The following is a 19,479-nucleotide window of genomic DNA, read 5'->3' on the forward strand; positions in this document are numbered from 1 at the left end:
TGTATATATAATAAAAATAAAAATAAAACGTGTGCCGCAACTTGGCCCCTCCAAACAAAAATTCCTAGCTCTGCCCCTGGTTTGAAGTGAAAATGAGAGTGTAAAACTATTTTCGAGTCAAAGAGTAAATTTCAATCAATTAAAGCATATTTTCTGAAAATTTTTATTTTCCTTGGCTTCCAAACTGAAATAGTGGGGTCAGGTGGTAAATGATTTTCTAAAATCATTTACCACCAAAACAAACGGAGCCTAAATAGTAAATAGACAACTTAGGGTCAGCTCTAGACCTAGGCTTAGGTCTCCCATTATAAAAAATTCTCCTTATTGCAATTTTTATTTTGTAATTAGAATTAATAAATATTATTAAAATTGACTATGTCATGAGAAAAGTAAATAGATCAACTGCTATCAATTAAATTAATTACCTTACATAAAAAAAAAATTTAAATAAATATTATTTAATCAATATTTAAATATTGAAATTTTTTTTACTTAAACTTACCGTCATATACCTCAAACTGTATTGAGCTAACACTTAGAAGATTCTGCCCTATCACACCAAGAGACCAAGAATTCTTTTTGCCTAACATAAGTATTCTTTCATCCGCCAAGGAATCTAGGGGGAGAAAAGTTTAAATTACGAGATTAATAGCATATTATAATTATTTCTCAAGAAAAAGAATTCTTTCATTCGATATCAAAAGCCTTTATTCTTATTCTATTTTTGCTGAAAAATTAAGGGCTTAAATAAAACCCAGGGCTTTGATCCCGACATATAGATATTATTTGGTATGGCAGTAGTACTGTATTACAATGTGCATGGCTGCTGATCATCCATTAATTAAATTAAAAATAAAAATTTTATGTTCAGAATATATATAACCCCAAAAAAATAGGCAGAAAACAGTGAATCGGCGACAAATGGAAAAATCAATGACAAGCTGGCAGCCTCCTCAAAATCTTGACCGTTCAGCTTCTTGCCTCCTTTCAGCTAAAACTTTTTATATAGTGAAGCACCCAGATTATCTGGAAAGTGAACCTCACAATCTTTATCCAAACATTATCTGGGGTAATAAAGTTGAGGGCTAGAATCAAATGATGTGATTGTTGATTCCAGCAAAGAATAATACTGATAGAGAAAAGGCTTAAACTGTTGTATAATTGGAGAAAAAGTGCAGCAATTTATCCAGAGTTTCAGGATAGAACTTTCTGCCAAATAAAAAACATGGCCTTTTCATCCCATTCCACAAACAAGGTGTGACCAATACAGTTTTCTGCAAACAGAAATCAAAACAAACATTTTTTTAGATCTTCATTCTCTCAAATGGAAAAAAATTATTAGGGACGCCAAGAGTACAACAGCTTTGTACTCTCTCTTAGTAGATTTTATTATGAATTTAATTAGTGGAATCTACGTAAAAGGAGGGAATACATTGCCGTAATTTCAGAGTACTGAATAATTACTTTTCACAAGAACACAGGAAAACAAAAGGCAAAACAAAAAACTAAGCAACACCTTTAAACCAACATTCAAGTAATAAACTCAATACCTTTCCATCACTAGTGACATGTATGCTCTCGTCAATGGACTGAAATGGTTAACACGGTGTCATTAATGTTGCATGTAATACCAAGGAAATCAACTAAAAGCAAAAGACTAAGATTTTTCTCACGTACTGTAATGTTCTTTAGGAGCTCGTAAGTAATATCTCGAGCCCTATATGCTTTGGGATGCCATTTTCCTTCGGACCAATCGACATGTGTTACAGACCAATTTGCAATTCCATTGGGATCAATCATCTGAAGAACAGAGACTGAATAAAGTGGCACCAATAGGAGAGATTAAACTGAGTTATACTACACAAAAGATGACTCACATTAAAAAGAGTTGGCAAATAATGCTCATCAGAATAGCAGTTGCGCCCATCCATATTTGGCTGAGAAAGTTGAAAGCACCAACATCAAGATGTTTGTCAATGAAACTGGCTTTACAGTTTACACGTTTTCCATTGACTTCCATAACACAATATTGGCTACACAGAAGAAAAGATATTGAATCCAAAGTAGCAAACCATTCAAACTACGATCTTTTTTCTATTCTTTTTTTGACAGTTCATATGGCAAAATAATTTGTTTTGTTCAACATTGTTGTTTATGGCATGCATAAATATATCAGACCATAATAACTTTGGAGAAACTTAAACTTTGTCCAACATTAGCTTGCTTAGATCCTCGTCCTCTTCCAACAGTAATATGAGATATCAACATTAATATATATATTTTTTTAAAAGCAGCATATAAAAATGTAATACTAAGGATAGAGCTTCCAAAAAGCAGTCTAAGAACATCAATAAAATAATGTCTATATTCTAGGTTATGATATTTGCTTACTAGAGAGCAGCCAATTGCAGGTAAAAACCACGATAGACATTCCAAATTTACATAAAAGTAATGAATGATGCATGCAGCCTAAAAGGAAGATTTGGCTAAAAGCACTTGGATGAAATGAAGAAGAAGAAGATCCTCAAAAAAAAAAAAAACTGAAGAAGAAGAACCTAGGGTTCAACACCCTAGAATCTGCACTAACTTTTCTGAATTATTTTTCAAAGAAAGAGAAATTCAACAGAATAACTTACAGAAAAAAGAAAAACAACAGAATTTTAGCATTTAAGAGGAGAAAGAAGACAAAGAGTGAGGCAGGGGAAAGTAATGCAGTTTAGTAATTCTTAAATGTTCATTCATCCTGGGTTCTAATCGTATGTTCAATTGATAGACCCTTTTTCATAGACATTCCAAAATATAAAAAACATTTAAAAAAAAAAATACTTCCTAAACCTAAGTATTTTTAAAGTTGGTTTATTATATTGGTATCTCATTTCCAACTAAGATTACAAATCCCCTCCCCATCCCAAGACCCCATCCCCCCCAAAAAAGGGAGAGATTGCAGAATCTATACAAATAGAGTGCTTTTGGAATGCCTTGGAAACACTTCTACAAAACCCGCATAGGCGCATACATAACAATATGTGAAAATTCAAATAAGCACGCATGTAATTATAGGTATTTGTTGAAAATTATCCCATCATTTGTCCTACCTGCCCCTTAAAAGGTGAAAAAAAGAAAGAAAGAAAGAAAAGAGAGGATCATCTTATCCAAAGATCCTCATACTCGCTCCCTCCCAAGTCCCAATCCCAACAGCACCCCCATCTCCTCCCCCCCCCCCCCCCCCCAAAAAAAAAAAAAAAAAAAAGAACAAAGAAAGGAAAAGAAAAGAATCCCAATAATGAGGAGAAAAATAATATCAAAATTCTGCCTATCCCTGGCAAAAGCAAGATTCCTTGCATCAACCATGTGAAGATCTCTATGCTCTTAAATTACACCATATTTTAATCTTAATGAATCAAGACCTGCCAAACTAGATCAAGACAGACATTGAGATATGTGAGGAAAACACAAATGCAGGCCTTGCAGAATAGACCAGATTCTTCATCGAACAAGCAATAACAAAAGCAAGGACAAGATCATGACTGAAAATGGATTACCTTGCAGTAAAGCCTGAATTTCCTATAGTAAAGATTGTCTGCCGTAACCATGATAGCATGCTGCCGCTTCATGGAAAACCACTGCAATACAAACAACATTCACAAATAGCAACACTTGAGAAATATTTCGATCTTCTATGCTACAAATTTATATATCTGTTGGAAGAAAAAGAAATTCAGCCACAACCTATCTGTGACCAAAAATTCTACAAACAGTAGAATTTTCTGATCTATGTGATTTAAAAAAATTGAAGCTTAGGTCCTGATCTTTTTGCTGTTGAGCAGCCTAACTAATTCTACGAACAGAGAACAGCATGACATGCCGTCAAGTTGCTTAATTATTCCGGAACTAACCAAAGAATGTGGCACATGATCTCAAATGGCTTTTCAATTGTAGAGTGTCACAAAGTTTTAAAAAGAATACCAAGAACTGAAAAAACTGAAAGAGACTGTTAAAATAATGGTTAAATGATTAAATTCACATTTCCTAATTGTTTAAGCTTTTGGAATAAACAATAGTTTATCATGTTATCGAAGCTGGTGGTTTAGGGTTTGAACCCAATCTCCACTCTTCCTCCCATTTATGAAGTTTAAAATCCCTCATGTTGGACCCACTATTTAAGGTGAGTTTGGGTCCACATGTGAGGGGAAGTATTAAAATAGTGATTAAATGATTAAGTTCATCCTTTCCTATCAGTTCAATATAGGTCATTCTGCACAATGCAGTGGAAAAAGTCAGTAAGCCTAAATTTGAATGCTTGTGTGTAATTCCTCAAAGGCTTCCATGAGTTCACACACGTTAGTAATTGTTTTCCATGAGGGAAGGTTGCCCAGTCCAGTGAGAAGGTGGTCCTCGTTTTTGTGCATGAAAAAGCTAATATTCAAAAACTTCAATTATGGTGGGAACAACAATATGAAGCTTGGTGAGTAGATGCATTGCAAAGGAATTCATAAAACCAATCAAAAAGGGGAACCAATATTAATTTTGGCCATCAAATACCTTAATGTGAAAATCAGGCCTGTTTGGTGAGTTCGTTCAAGTTTCTATGTCATCTACAGTTCAATATGTTATAAAGACTATACCTGTGAAGCCTTCCGAAAATCTTTCTTTTCAACTTCAGGCAACATGTGCCCTGAATACCTCCCAGTTCCATGTGGACCAGGATCAATGAAACTGGAGAGAGAGAGAGAGAGAGAGAGAGAGAGAGAGAGAGAGCAAAAAAATAAATTATATGTCAACTCAGCAGAAAAATAGCATTGATATAAGATTGGAAAAGGTTTCAAAATTTTATCAGCCAACTACTAAGGCATTCCTTTCACAAATTAAAGCTAGCGTACCAGTCAATAAAGCTGACATTTGTATACATTAGATAGTGATACACATACTCGAAGTTATGCAGGGGTACACAACTGAAACAAAATTATAAAAGAAAAAAGAAATTAGACAAATACCTTATGCTAACAACAAGCACAATTTCACAACTGATAATTAAATCACCTATCAGACAGCAACACAAACTGTTGGTTATCAGGGTCTGTAAGTGCATTTGCCAAAAGCCTCCTCTCTGCATCAACCATGGAAATTTTCCCCCAGCCCACCTGCAACAGCTTTGCTCATTCCATCAACTTACTGATCTGGTTTCATATCAAATGTTTATATTACAAATCTGATATTTATAAATCTTGTATGAGCACTAACTTTTTGGTTTTTGTTTTTTAGTAGTTTCAAGTTTTTGAGAAATAGAAATAGTGAGTTGATTCAAGTGGAGGGAACACAAAGAGGTAGAGGAAGACCAAAAATAGCATTAGTAGAATTAATAAAAAAATGATATGTCAATTAAGGAAGTAATAGAGAGTATGACTTTGCACAGAATAAAATGGCGGAAAAGATTTTATGTGGCTGATCCTGACTAATCTGTTAAGGATCCAAACTCCAAAACATTTGGGACTAAGGATTGGTTGTTGTTCTTGTTGTTGTTGCAAGCTTTTATTTTTGAATAATGTAATTATCCTTTCCAAGTATATGGCAAAATGCTGAAACCTCCTAGGGTGAATCTTACAACCCTCCAAAATTTAACACATAATAATAAAAGCCTCCATGAGGTTTGGTTGGAGAATCGATTTCCATCCATAAAGTCTCTCCAAATTTTCAATGTTGAAAATAGAGGATGTCAACTAGTTTCTGGTTTACTGGACTCTTACTATAGATGTATATTTAATATAAAGTGTATAATGTATTTATGTATAATATATATATATATATATAGATATATATAACAGGGAAAAAAATAGCAATCCCATATTTATCCAAATTTTGGCACTAGAAAGGACATATCCTAATGTATGGGAGCTTCAAACCAACACAGGCTGCAAATCCTGAAATCCTTAGAAAGCCTTCACATATGATGCATACCTATTATTCTTCACGCACATTTATGAAATAAATAAATAAATACATAAATTTAGTTTTCAAAATTAAATTCTAGATAATTGATAGCAACAGCATGCAAAGGACGGACAGCACAGGTATCTGTCTCCAATTGGATGTGGATATAAGGCATTCCAAAATCAAGAAGGTGAGCATCAGAGTCAAAGTCCTTCAGCATTTGGAAAATGAAGGAAATAAAAGGCTTTGCTAACATAATGAACTGATATTAGTTCAAAGATTGAACTCTTTGGCATCTGTGTAAAAAATACATCTTTTTATTTTTATTTTTATTTTTTTAAATTTTAATTATTGGTAAGTAATGCATGCACCTAATGGGTCTTAATCCCATTAACCCTCAAACATGTCTTAAGGGGGGAGGATATGCTGTTATAAAAATTACAAAATAGCTGTAGTCTCGGACCAGAATAAGAAGGATGATGCTGTAACCTCAATTGACTGAAAGTAAAACTAAATACTTGCACAATCTAAGCATGCGCATTGTTCCTCATTTAAAATGCTTAAGCAAGTACAAGAGTATCACAGACTAAAGCTAGATACAAAATAATTCCAAAGATCCTGAGCTCCCAAGATCCATCAATATATATGCTTTGAGATATAAATTACTGAAGGGAGATTAATATGAAAATGTTTCCAATTTTTGACAGGTCAGTAGTAAGAACACATCTTTCCAGCTTCAATCATAAATCTTGTCTTCTTTTTAGTATAATTCAAAGTCGCTAATAAGGAAAGGAAGATTAAGAACCCACAGAGCCCACTTCATAGTTTGTGACTTTGTGATAATAATATAAAGTATATTTGTATATATGATAACTTACCTTCTCACTCCGAATGTCTTTACCAACAAAGTAGGGGCTTACATGTACTGGTTTTTGCTTAGATGAATGTACATAAACAGTGAATCTGTCCTCGTGGCCCTGCAGAAAGAGAATAAAACATATATTTTTTTCTTAAATAACAGAGTTTGAACCATCTAAGAAAATCGTATCATATTGAGAAGAAAATTTAGTAGCATTTTGGTACACTGCAGCTAGAGTTAAAATTCCTAAATTAAATCTTCAGTGAATGAATGGTCTGCAATGCAAATATCATCCTCTTCTCAATATTCCATCTCTACATCTCACATTATGCATAACCCAGCCCTCAATAAACAAGTGTAACAAGTGAAAATTCAGAATTTGCAGATGCATCTTGACCTTCTGATTAAGTTGCTTTTTGTGTGTGTGTGTGGTTAATACACCTGCATCCAGTGGGTCTTGAACCCATTACTTGATCCTCCACCCTGCCCTTACAAAAGGGAAGAGGTGACATTTGACCCTGGTGTTCATTGGCAACTTTCTAATCAACTAGTTAACTTTAACTAGTCAATATTCTAAAATTAATACGGCTCCAGGGCATTCCACTGTTCAATCTTCCATACTTAGTTCATTCTCGTTACCCAAAAGACAATCTATTATAGATAAAACCTTCACATTTATACTCGAAAAACTACACATCAAGCTAAAGTATCTGTGTATGATCACACACTTTGTAACTCAATTGTCTAAATTACTATCTCAACAAAAATCTGCTGTGTATATCCACTATTTTTATCTGCACTTAATATAAACTAAAATTAATGTGCATACACATTTTTGTGCAACCAAAAATGGAAGTTCAGGCTTTTTCCCATGGCTTAATGATAATCCAATGTTTAAACTAAAGGACTTGTCACATTCCATCTTCTCAAAGCTTGCATACAGCGAGATTTGAAGATTTTAACATGAGAAGCGAAACTGAAACTCCACACAACAACTAGAGTAGAACCAAAGACAGAGAGATAAAGTATAATCAATAGAATTTGAAAACACCAATTCAGGAACTATATGCATAAATAGTGCAAGAAGTAAAACAAACAAAAGAGAAATGATGAGAAGGGAATAAAGCCTTACATGGAAAAACTTATCCCAGAGCTTCTCAAAAGGTAATGAACCAGGAGTCAGAAACATGAAAGCAATTTTTGGGGTCTTTGATTGAACAGGAGGTGTCTTCAAAATTTCTCTAAAAACAACTCGAGCTGCAGTCTCATCATCAGTTAATTCCCGTGATGGAACATATGGTTGCTCCTTAATCATTGCACAACCACTAGAAGAAAAGAGAGAGCATGCCACAGATCTTCTTGGTGGGTAAACTAAGGCAGCAATCAGAAAAATGCTCACCAAAGAAACCAATACAATAATCCATGTAGGCCTCTTTAAATTTGGTCTCTGTCGTGATCCAAACATGATTATAATATCTTTTATGCCTGGGTGAAATGCATGAGCTATCTTCATTTAAGATGAAGGTATCATAACAGAATCCCAAAGCATCTTTCAAATTCTTTATTTTGCCAGTTAACTAGTCTTGTCCTAAATATAGAACGAATAGTATCTGCCAACCAGCAACTTCTACCACTGATACACCAGAATCTGAAAACATATAGGTGTTTAAAGCTTCAAAACCATGTTTAAGCTCACAAAACATGCTTACGCAAAGTAGTGCTTCCATGGTTATTTACAATCAAGATAAACAGAATTTGGCACTTACATATTTCAACCACAAGCCTCTATTCTTCATTTCTATGAAGCACGCAGCAGAGAATGAGAGAGAGAGATAACAATTTTGCTACAAAATAATAATGCATACATACACAATTATTAGGTGGAAACTAGCAATGTACTCTAAGCATGGATCATATTGTTTAATGCTAGCCCATAAAACCAAAACAGTCATAGAACCCTAACATATCAATGTAGCACATGAACACATACCATTCTTGAGGTATTTACTCAACTTCCTTCTTATAATTCTAGTCTATATCTTCAAACATAAGCATATCCTCCTTTTATGAGTAATCAATTAAAAAAAAAAAAAAATTTAATGCATAATCCCAGCTTTGCCCTCAACTTATCTTCATATTCTCTGAATGCTGGTATAGTAGTGAACTCCCATTATCATAAGATACAAATTAATTATAGCCCTATTGTTAACCGAATAACAATAGCAATCAATCATCATCCTTCTTTTTTGTATTGATGAGTTACACACCCCGTGAGTCTTAAACCCTAACCTCACCCTCCAATCCATCCCATTAGGGAGTACTAGTTGAGTTATAACTCATTGGTAATGGTTATCATATACAAATATATTAAAGTCAAAACACAATAAGAATCCAAATTAGTTCTAATCGTAATATAAATTTTGTGTTTTCATGCGTAAGCACAGGTTATTGTAATTGCCATTCACTGACAGAGATACATTACATAGTACATTCATGCTTACAAATCAACCAAGACAAATTAATTATAGATAGAGAGAATCAGATATTTTCCAATCTCAATCTAAAAAATGTAGGTCCATATATATATGTAAATACATAATACATTAACCAATCTCATTGCTAAACAAAAAACAGAGCTGATCATAAAGCTAAGTCTGAATCTTAAGCAAAAAGAACAAAAAAAAAAAAACAAACCCAGCAGATCCACATCTCCGTTTATAGCTTTGATCATCACGCGTTTCAAACAACAATCAAAGTATTGAAATCCAATTCTCAAAATAGAATGAAACAAACAGAAAACACACACACACAAATCACAGTAATGAGAATATTGTGAAAGTAATATGTACCTGTGATTTAGAACACGAAAGATCCAAAAAAAAGAAAAACCAGAGAACTTTCAGTCACTATTGGATCGTGTAAATATTACAATGCTATAGAAACACACCTACAAAAATGAAAAATGTGTGTGTGTATATATATATATATATAATGCGTGTAATATATATAGTTATAGAAATCTAAATCTAATAGAACAAAGAAAGAAACAGAAATGGTGAAATGCTCTCAAATCGGTGGTGACCATTTTGTGGTGGTGGTGGGAACTATTTACATATATATATTTTTGTGAGTGGGATCATCATTATACTGTTATAGATTATCGCCACCATTCAATGAGGATGCAAATTACTGCAATGTGACCGTCAATCAGAATACGCCACGTCGGTTTTAAATTGCAAACGCAGCAATGTGATGCTCCGCCGTTAACTTTTCCGTTCATCTTCTTCTTCGTTTTTTTGGTTGAGCAGAGCACGGAGAACTGGAGAAGGTAAGTTTAACGGGGAGATTCAAAAAATTTCCGTTAGTTTTTGCCTGCGTGGAGCTTAGTTGGGTTTTGTACATGTGGGCCACTTGGCTAGTTTTTATTGGATGGTTTTGTCATTGTCGCATGAATTATTCCGCAGGTTTGGAGGCAACATTCGACATCACACTGGCGAATGTCAATAATTGGCCAACACCCTTAAAATGATCAATTTTGTTTCGATCTGCTTAATTCTGCGATGAAACCGAAATGACTGAATTAATATAAATAAATGTGAACTTTAAATATAATTATTAAGTAATAAAAAGAATTTTAATTAATGGTTATATTGATGAATTAAAAATAAATAAATAAAACTCTTGTTTTATTTTTGGACAAATTTTACCTATAAAATTGGTTGTAGTCTAAATCTACAATCTTACTCAATAAAATAAATATTATTATATATTTTGAAAATCTAACTGTTGAATTGTATCTTCTTTATGTTCTTAATATACATGTCAAATTTTGTATTAATCATATATTATCGATAAACTTATATTTTATACATAATTTTGAATTACAAAAACTTGCAATTTAAACAATTATTGATGACATGGTTATTGATTTTTAATTTTCTAAAAATTTTGCAAGTATGAAGGATATAATAAGAACATGTTATCCAAAGGTGGATTTGTCAAAATTCACCTTCAATAAAAAGATATTTAGTAAGATTGTATTCTAAGACTACAATCAATGTTGTAACTAAACTTTGTCATTTATTTTATTGTTCCTAGATTGTGTATTGAATCATGGGTTGAAATTGATTGTGTCATGTCAACCTCTTAATTAATTGTTTATATTAGAGTTGTTAAGGCTTGAAACAACTATTAAATTGATCAAATTAGGTTTGAGCCATGTCTTCGAATATTCATATCTCAACACGACAATAACATGATCCACTAATTTGAATTGTCATCATTAGACAAGACAGTGTATAAAATCATCCATATATATATATATATATATGTATTATGCAAACAAGTCACATAATTCATTAAATCGATTATCTGAATAAAAATAAATAGTATTTAGAGGAATTTTCCTCCAAACAATCATGAAGTAAACTTTTCTTACAAGATTGTGCTCCATATTTATTTCCAAGTAATGATAAATCATCCAAAATGAAAACTGTTCAATATTTTAGAAATAAAACTATTTTTATAGTACGTGAGTAGCCAATTTTATCTTGAATTTAATTAATGAGATCAACTATCATTCAAGTTGGAGTAACATTATTTAAAAAAAAAATTAAGTAAATAATTGTCAAACATACTATGCATATTATTATTATTAGTTTGTAACTTGTGCCTACGCACGAGAATGATGAATTGTAATGGTGCTATTGATATTAGCTTGGGTTATAAAACATATAAGATACTAGTTCGACCAGGACATTTAGAGGTACTAAAATAGTATTTTCTTGTAATTTTCATGATATTAGTTATGTTAAGTTTCTCATTACATTGCTATTATGTATTTAATTTTGAAAATCACTACTGGATATTACATATACAATATCAATTCACAATTACTTTCCGTGAAATGCTACTAAATAAAATAAAATAAAAATGGTCCAATAGTGTCTCCTAAACTGAATGTGGATAAGTGCATACATGAGATCGTTCATCTCAATTACAATTTGTTATGTTCAAGATCCTGGCATACAAAATATTTGAATAGAAATAATATAAAAAATATGGTCATTAGTTCAAAGAAAAAATAGCAGCAAAAATCTAAACAATTTAATTTGTATGGAAAATTAACAAAAACAAAATTCAATTTTGAATCTAATTAAATTCTCTATAAGCATTGGTTATATATATATATATATACATATATATAAAATTAGATTTTTTTATGGTTTATTTATATTGAATTCCTCGTTTTCTACAAAGAATTAAACTCATTTGGCACAAAAAATTTAAAAAAAAATTACATTACATGAGACACGTGGTGTAAAATTAAACTCTAATTGAATTCCAATTTTTACACTAAATTAAATAACTTGGCACAAAAGTTTAAATTTTAATTAGATGGAACACGTGGTGCAAAATTATGCTCTAATTAAATTTCAATTTGAAATCTAATTGGATTTTTTCTCTACTTTGCCTATTAATATATATATATATATATATGAATAGGTTTTTTTTATGGTTTATTTATATTGAACTCCTCGTTTTCTACATAATATTAAACTCACTTAGCACAAAAATTAAAAATCTTAAATTACATGTGTAGGAGCATTGGGCCCAGGAGCTCATTATTTATGTATACATTGGGCCTAAAGCCCAAGCCGAGGACTAGAAGTTGTCTGAGAATGAGTAAACATTGTCAAGGGAGTTCGTGTTAGTAGATGAAGAAGTCAATTTTAGTCATAATAACCCAAAAGGGTGGTTCGAAGATGAATGCCTTCTCTGCTAATCAGAACTGAGGTCCGAATAGGTAGTCTGCTGTCCAAGGGAACGTTCTAGGAAGTTCTATTGGTACGGATAAGTATTGTAGAGATAAATATTTAAGAGAAAAACTGCTACCATCGCATTAAATACTCTGCAGCTAACTCTCTAGCCGCATTAATGTGGAGGTAATACCTGAACAGTGGTTTTCAGCCTTACAACTATTATATAAAGATTTTAGAAAAGTGTTGATGGGACAAGTATCAAAAGTATCAAGAAAAACCATCTGGCCTGCAGGTGGAGGGTAAAGAAGAAAGGGGAAGAGAGTATAAAAGAAGAAGGAAGTAATGAGAGAAGGGGATCGAGAAATTAAGAGGAAAAGATTGTAGCAATCAAGAATTGCATTTGTAACCAAACTTGAGAGAAATATGTAAGAATTGATCTCCTCAGACTACGCCAAGGATGATTTTCTTTAGTCTAAACTTGTCTATTTTCATTCTCTTGTGATCTGAATCCACTTTCATGATTGTCTGATTCATTAAGGCCCATTTTTTTCCAACACACTCTCTACAAATTCATTATTTTGGGTTTTTTTGGGCCTAAGTCCATCCACCTTGTGGGCTAGAGATTCAAATCTAGTCATTACAAGATGAGACACTTAGAGTAAAATTATACTCTAATTGAATTCCAATTTTTACACTGAATTAAATAACTTGACACAAAAATTTAAAAATTTAGATTAGATGAGACACGCGGCACAAAATTAGATTCTAATTGAATTTAAATTTGAAATTTAATTAGATTTTCTCTAAGTTTTTATGGTTTATTTAAATTGAACTTCTCGTTTTCTACATAGAATTAAACTCACTTGGCATTAAAAAAAAAAAAAAAAACTTACATTAGATGAGATACGTAACGTAAAATTAAACTTTAATTGAATTCCAATTTTTACACTAAATTAAATAACTTGATAGAAAAATTTAAAAACCCTGATTAGATGGGACACGTGGTGCAAAATTAGACTTTAATTGAATTTTAATTTGAAATCTAATTGAATTTTCTCTCTGCTTTGCTTGTATATATATATATTATTGAAAGCTCTATTTTCTTCAATTTGACTCTCTTTTTAAGGGTGTATATCAAAATATAGAATTGTTTTACTTTTCAACCTTTTGATACAAGTTTAATTTAATTTAATTTGTTTGGAATCAAATGAGAATCCCTTCAAAAAATAAAAGCCCAATTTTAATCAATATGTAATTTTTGAAAATAAGATCATTAGGTAATTTTGGCGACCTTCTATTTCATATACCCTCACATGAATGGTGAATTTTACTATTAATTTAAAAAATGACTTACTATTATGTAAAAATAATAAGCATGACATTGTTGTATTGTTGGAATAGTGAATAAATATTCGTTTAATAAAAAATACTAAACTTAAAACTAATTTCTAATAAGAATTTGTGAAAACAAAAACTTTATAATTTTACATTTTGAAGAGGAATGTGACTCAAATCTAAACCTACTTTTTATATGTAAACATGTCTAATCCAACTTTGAACCAAAAAGTTGTCACAAAAAGCAACTAAAATCAATAATGTTATTATTGGCTGACTTCAAAGTTCAAACATCCATAATGTTTTTTTTTTTTATTGCTTGGCAACTTGGACAAATCGGCATTCCCTTTTGGAATATTACAGATGGTAATAAAGAGACCGATTTGGGGGCATCTGGGGAGGGTTCCATTTGCCAAATTGCTTCTTCTTTTTTTTTTTTTTTTTTTTGAGGAGATGTCAAATTGCATCTGATCTCAAATTGTATCCTTTGGCTCTCACTATTTTCTAGTTCCAACAATTTTGATATATATATATATATATATATATTTTAAAAGTCTTGATAGTTGTTTTAGGGAAGGAATCAAGGGTCAAGCAAAATGAGGGAGTGTTGACTTGCTAAGTTTTCTAATTGGAAAAGACAAAATGAAAAATGAATGCTGAGATAGAAAAAGTTAAATAGAGAAAATCAAAATAGATTTAATAATTCTTTCTTGTTTAGTTGAGAAGTAGGATAAGATGAAAAAATTTGGGAATTTGTTTGAACTTTATTATATTTACAATGCTTGACGTTTTATTTTTTAATAACAAAAATGGGAAGATAAATTTAAACACTAAAATGTCTTTGTTAGAAGTATTAAGAAGTGTCAGTCGAGTTAAGTGACTCTTGACTAGTACTTAAAGTTTAATTATAATTCCTTGAATTATAAAATAGCATAGAATAGATAATTTTTACTTCAACTATAATGAATTATTCCACCTTGCCCTTTTATCCTTTTTCATGATGTTGAAAGAAGCATTGGTTGTCATTTGCACTGAATGGCATATACTCAAGTAATAGTACAAAATTTTCTTAGCAAGCTATCAAGGTGGTGACTTTTATGGTCCCAAATCAGCGTTTCAAGTTACATCTCCAGCAAATACAAGGTCACATAACTTTTCCTCTAGGGAGACAGTTTCCTGAGAACGACTGTTTAATTGCAGGCTCTTCTTTTCCTTCCTATAGATACCTGCTTCACTTATTCTACCACAATTTTCAAGTCCAGCCAATACCACATTGTATGTGCCTAATGTAGGATAAATTCCTTTCTCTAGCATGGTTTTATAAATTTGAAGTCCCTTGTCAGCATTGCCTACTGTGAAGTAAACACCAATTAAAGCAGTGAAAGCTGCTGTGCTCTTCTGATCATCAGGCAATAGATCAAATATTTTGCAGCACAAGCAGCCCTTCTTGCACAACCAAGCCTATAGATCAAAAGCACACTTAGATACGTTCCAAGAGAATGTCCAGCCCCAATCATGGCCTCAACAACCTTCACCACCTTTGCATATGAGTTTGATCTGATTAAAATGCCTATCAAGGAAAGATATGCAGTTCTCTCAATGATTATTCCCGTTCTTACACTATATTTGAAGGCCAATAAAGCACCACTGCGTCTTCCATGACGACAATTTTCTTTGATGATTGCTGAGATAATTGCAGAATCCAATTGCATATTCTTATCCATAATCCCAGTAAGTAGGCGGTCAATAGCTACAAGATTTCGCTTTTTCAAGAAAATCAGTAAAAGCCCTCTGTCTATGCCATAAGAAGCGTCAGAAGCCCTTGGTCTAATCTCAAATGCCTCCTCCTTGCTGATAGACTCTATAGAAAAATGAGGATTAACTTCCCTGAGAAGCACTGTACTCTTGCCAGAACTTTTTAAGGCTTCCAGTGCTTCCAGAAATACAGGATAACGCAGAACAAGGCGGCTTTCTTTCATATACTGAAGGATTAGAGTTAAAGCCTTTGTCTCCCCAGCTTTGGAACATTTCTCAACCAATATATTGCATGCAGCTTTATCAGGTTGTATCCCAGCTTCTTGCATTTTGCTAAAAATCTCAAGGGCTTCTTCATATTTTCCTGGAACCCATTACAAAAAGGAACAATTAGCCCCAGCATTTTTAGTACACAATCAGAGAGGTTTTGGGGGTTTTGTATCTGATCCTTCTGGTCAAAGCTATAGGAAGTTTTGCTAAAAAGAGAAAAAAAGAAAATAATTACCCCTTCAGAATCTTCATAACCTAGTGAAGACATCCCAAAGTGCTAAAAGCAGGAGCACCCTAAGTGAATATGCAAAGAATATATATTAAAGAAAAGTTTTTTTGACTACGATAATTTATCATGTTACCATGATTTTCCTTGCCACGTATTAATTTAAGCAAATAAATTATCTAAACCTTGATTTCACCATTACTTTCATATCATTGTGAATTTCAAAACTGAAAAGTTCAGAATTAATTCATAAGGACAAAATATTGACAGCATTGACTGGTATCATTGTGATGAACAGGAACTGAAAACTACTAAACGAAATTAGAAATGGTGAGATGATAAAAATGACTCACAACAACTAACTACAATGCTCAAGTAATCTTAAACAAAACATAATAAAATTTGTTTGAATGACAGGTTCATGGAAGAAGTCTTTAATTGAACCCGATGCCACGTAGCTGAAATGTTGCATCTAAACCCATGCATTTCAAAACAATGAAGAGTATATCTGATTTGAATAAATGGGATGTCAACAAGTAGCCAAGTACTCTATAAAATCATCTGCATATAATATCACAAAGGCAGAGCTAAGTGGCTAAATGATTCCTAGAAAGTAGAAAATAAATAAATATAAATAAGTAGAGTGCATAGTTTTAGATTTTATTTTAGTACAGTATATTATTAAAGTTATTTGCTCCAAGCAAAGTAAGCACCCAGGTAGACAATTTAACAAACAATTGAAGTGCACGAAGGATTCAAAGAAGTATAGCACTCACCAGAACCCACAAGGTACTCCATTAAGATAGTGTAAGTATGACAAGTTGGAGAAAACCCAGATCGAAGCATCTCCTTGTAAACCTCAGTAGCCTCTTTAGCTCTGTTATTATCAAACAGAAGCTTCATATAAGCAGTATAGGAAACAACAGTGGGAAAACAACCATTACCCTTCATTTCTTCCCACACTTTGATTGCCCCATCAACATCACCACAACTAGAAAGCCAATGCATCAACGAAGTGTAAGTCACAGCATCAATCTTCAACCCCTTCTCTTGCATTTGTTCAAAAACATGCTTCATTGAAGCAACCCTCCCAGCTTCTCCAAAAATGTCAAGCATGGTTGTGTAAGTAAACTGGTCATGCTTAAACCCTTTTAGCCTCGACGCCCAGTTGAAAAAAAGCCAAGCTTTTTCCATTGGTGGATGGGTTTGAGAACTTGATTGACTGTGTAAGAGTCCCATCTTATAGAAGAGAGATTGTCTAGCTCTTGTTTAGCAGAATCCCATGATGAATACTTCAAAAGTTTGTATATTTTTCCCACTGTGTCTCTCATATATTCTTTGGGGTTGTCAGTTTCTTCGTTGTTAACTGATTTGAAAGGTTTATTAGTCTTTCTGTTATAGAAATTGGTAATGGGTTTGTTTTGTTTGTGTTGGCGAAGGGAATGTAGGAGTTTAATCGAACTGTTTCGATAACGAAGAGGTTGAACACCACGGATAGAGAAAAAGAAGGCAATTTTTTTGAGAAATCCATGGGAATCGTTTGTGTTGCGCATGAATTACAATTTTACAAGGTAAATTCTTGAGAGTCTTCTCCTATGTACGAGGTGGAACACGTGACAACAATGGCAGATGAGAAGATAAAAATGCTGCGCAAACGTCACCGTTAATGGACTGAGAACTGTTGAGTGTTGGAATGAAACGAGTCGTTTTGGCAGACCAAGATATACTAAAACGACGCCATTTTAAAAGTCCTGCTGAGCTTTTAAAAAAAAAAAATTTAAAATCTATAGTTTTTCCCCCTAGTTGAGATTGGTTTAAAATAGTTACTTTAAGAAATGATGCCATAGACTGTTTGGATTAGGTGAAACTGAATTATAAAACTCGGTTTCCACCGCTCATAATCCAAAAAACATGGAACCCACAAAAAAAGTTTGTTTGACAAAATTTTTGAGTGTTGCTTCTATCACTCAAAACTCAAAAAATTGAGTTTGAGTGATGAAAACTGAAAACACAATTTTTGTGTTTTCAGATTATGGAATATGATTCCTATCCAATTTGTGACATACATGGTTCTCGGCTTGGAAAGTTGGCTCTCCCAATTTCCTCTGTTGTAGTATTAGGTTTTCTCCTATGGAAATTTGTTCTCCTTGTAGTAAATTATTGGCTCCAAGGCTTGGGTTTTCTTTGTAAGGTCTAGCTAATTCTTGTGATTGTAGTATTAGATTCTCTGTTGTGGAAAGCTTCCATCACTCAAAACTCAAAAAATTGAGTTTGAGGTATGAAAACTGAAAACACAATTTTTGTGTTTTCAGATTATGGAATATGATTCCTATCCAATTTGTGACATATATGGTTCTCGGCTTTGAAAGTTGGCTCTCCCAACTTCCTTCGTTGTAGTAATAGGTTTCCTCCTATGGGAATTTGTTCTCCTTGTAGTAAATTATTGGCTCCAAGGCTTGAGTTTTCTTTGTAAGGTCTAGCTAATTCTTGTGATTGTAGTATTAGGTTCTCCGTTGATTGGCTCCAAGGCTTGGGTTTTCTTTGTAAGTTCTAGCTAATCCTTGTGATTGTAGTATTATGTTCTCCGTTGTGGAATTTCATTCTCCTTATAGCAAATTAAGTGCTTCAAGGCTTGGGTTTCCTTTGTGGTGTCTGGGAAACACTTGACGTTGTGGTATTAGATCCCTCTATGGAATTTCATTCTCCTTGAAGTAAATAAATTGTTTAAGACTTCGGTTTTCTTTGTGGGGTTTGGGAAAGACTTGTTTTTGTGGTATTAGGTTCCCTTATGTGTAATTTCTTATTTTCCTTATAGCAAATTAAGTGCTCCAAGACTTGGGTTTTCATTGTGGTGTCTGGGAAACACTTGTTATGTAGGTAATTGATGATCTTGCAAGCAAGTGGAAAATGCTTTCCCTTTTTGATAGGGATGGTAAGAGCATGGTCCTACTACAAGTAAACAGTACTAAGAGTAAGTTTTAACAGCGAATTTCTAACTAAGAGGAGTGTTAACATTGATACAGTGGCAAAAAATTTTAGGCCTTTATGGCATACCACTCAAAAATTTAATGTTAGAGATGCTGGTGAAAATCATCTCCTGTTTGCTTTTGAAGTTGAGTTAGACATTGATAAGGTTTATGATGGAAAAACTGCTATGAAGGATTTGGACTTCACTACTTCCTTCTTTTGGGTACAAATTCATAGTTTGCCATTTTGTTTTTTTATCTCCTGGTGTTGCTATTTCTATTGGTGAAACATTAGGAGATGTTCAGCGAATGGATAAGCAATCTGAAATGATTGGAGGTAATTTCTTAAGGGTTAGGGTGGCCATAGATATCTTTTAA

At 32.8% G+C, this 19,479-nt stretch overlaps 2 protein-coding genes across 2 annotated transcripts; both read right to left on the reverse strand.

Moving 5' to 3' along the window:
- Nucleotides 1-743: 743 nt before the first annotated feature.
- LOC112017420 (glycosyltransferase BC10) lies at nt 744-10,056 on the reverse strand. Its single transcript, XM_065780311.1, has 12 exons — nt 9,637-10,056; nt 8,554-8,631; nt 7,920-8,435; nt 6,807-6,905; nt 5,041-5,141; nt 4,881-4,952; nt 4,626-4,716; nt 3,543-3,623; nt 1,878-1,937; nt 1,678-1,800; nt 1,551-1,589; nt 744-1,274 (listed from the first exon to the last, which is right to left on the reverse strand). Exons 3-12 carry the CDS (start codon nt 8,298-8,300, stop codon nt 1,146-1,148), a joined length of 1,176 nt encoding a protein of 391 aa, XP_065636383.1. The 5' UTR covers nt 8,301-8,435; nt 8,554-8,631; nt 9,637-10,056; the 3' UTR covers nt 744-1,145.
- A 4,882-nt stretch (nt 10,057-14,938) lies between these two features.
- LOC112017422 (pentatricopeptide repeat-containing protein At2g01390) lies at nt 14,939-17,752 on the reverse strand. The gene is given in 4 exon segments (XM_024049873.2): nt 14,939-15,308; nt 15,311-16,003; nt 16,912-17,343; nt 17,346-17,752. Coding segments are annotated over 4 exon segments (1,776 nt in total). The 5' UTR covers nt 17,689-17,752; the 3' UTR covers nt 14,939-15,000.
- Between the last annotated feature and the right edge of the window lie 1,727 nt (nt 17,753-19,479).

This window comes from Quercus suber, unplaced genomic scaffold (genome assembly GCF_002906115.3).
Source record: "Quercus suber isolate HL8 unplaced genomic scaffold, Cork oak 2.0 scaffold_232, whole genome shotgun sequence".
Lineage (NCBI taxonomy): Eukaryota > Viridiplantae > Streptophyta > Magnoliopsida > Fagales > Fagaceae > Quercus > Quercus suber.

Bases quoted from the DNA above. Each gene is read 5' to 3' on its own strand.
- LOC112017420 (XM_065780311.1), bottom strand. From the start codon at position 8,300: ATGAAGATAGCTCATGCATTTCACCCAGGCATAAAAGATATTATAATC. The intron at 5,142-6,806 runs GTAAGTTATCAT...AAGCTGTTGCAG, and splicing joins AAGACATTCGGAGTGAGAAG to GTGGGCTGGGGGAAAATTTC. The intron at 4,717-4,880 runs GTACGCTAGCTT...CTCTCTCTCCAG, and splicing joins AATGTCAGCTTTATTGACTG to TTTCATTGATCCTGGTCCAC.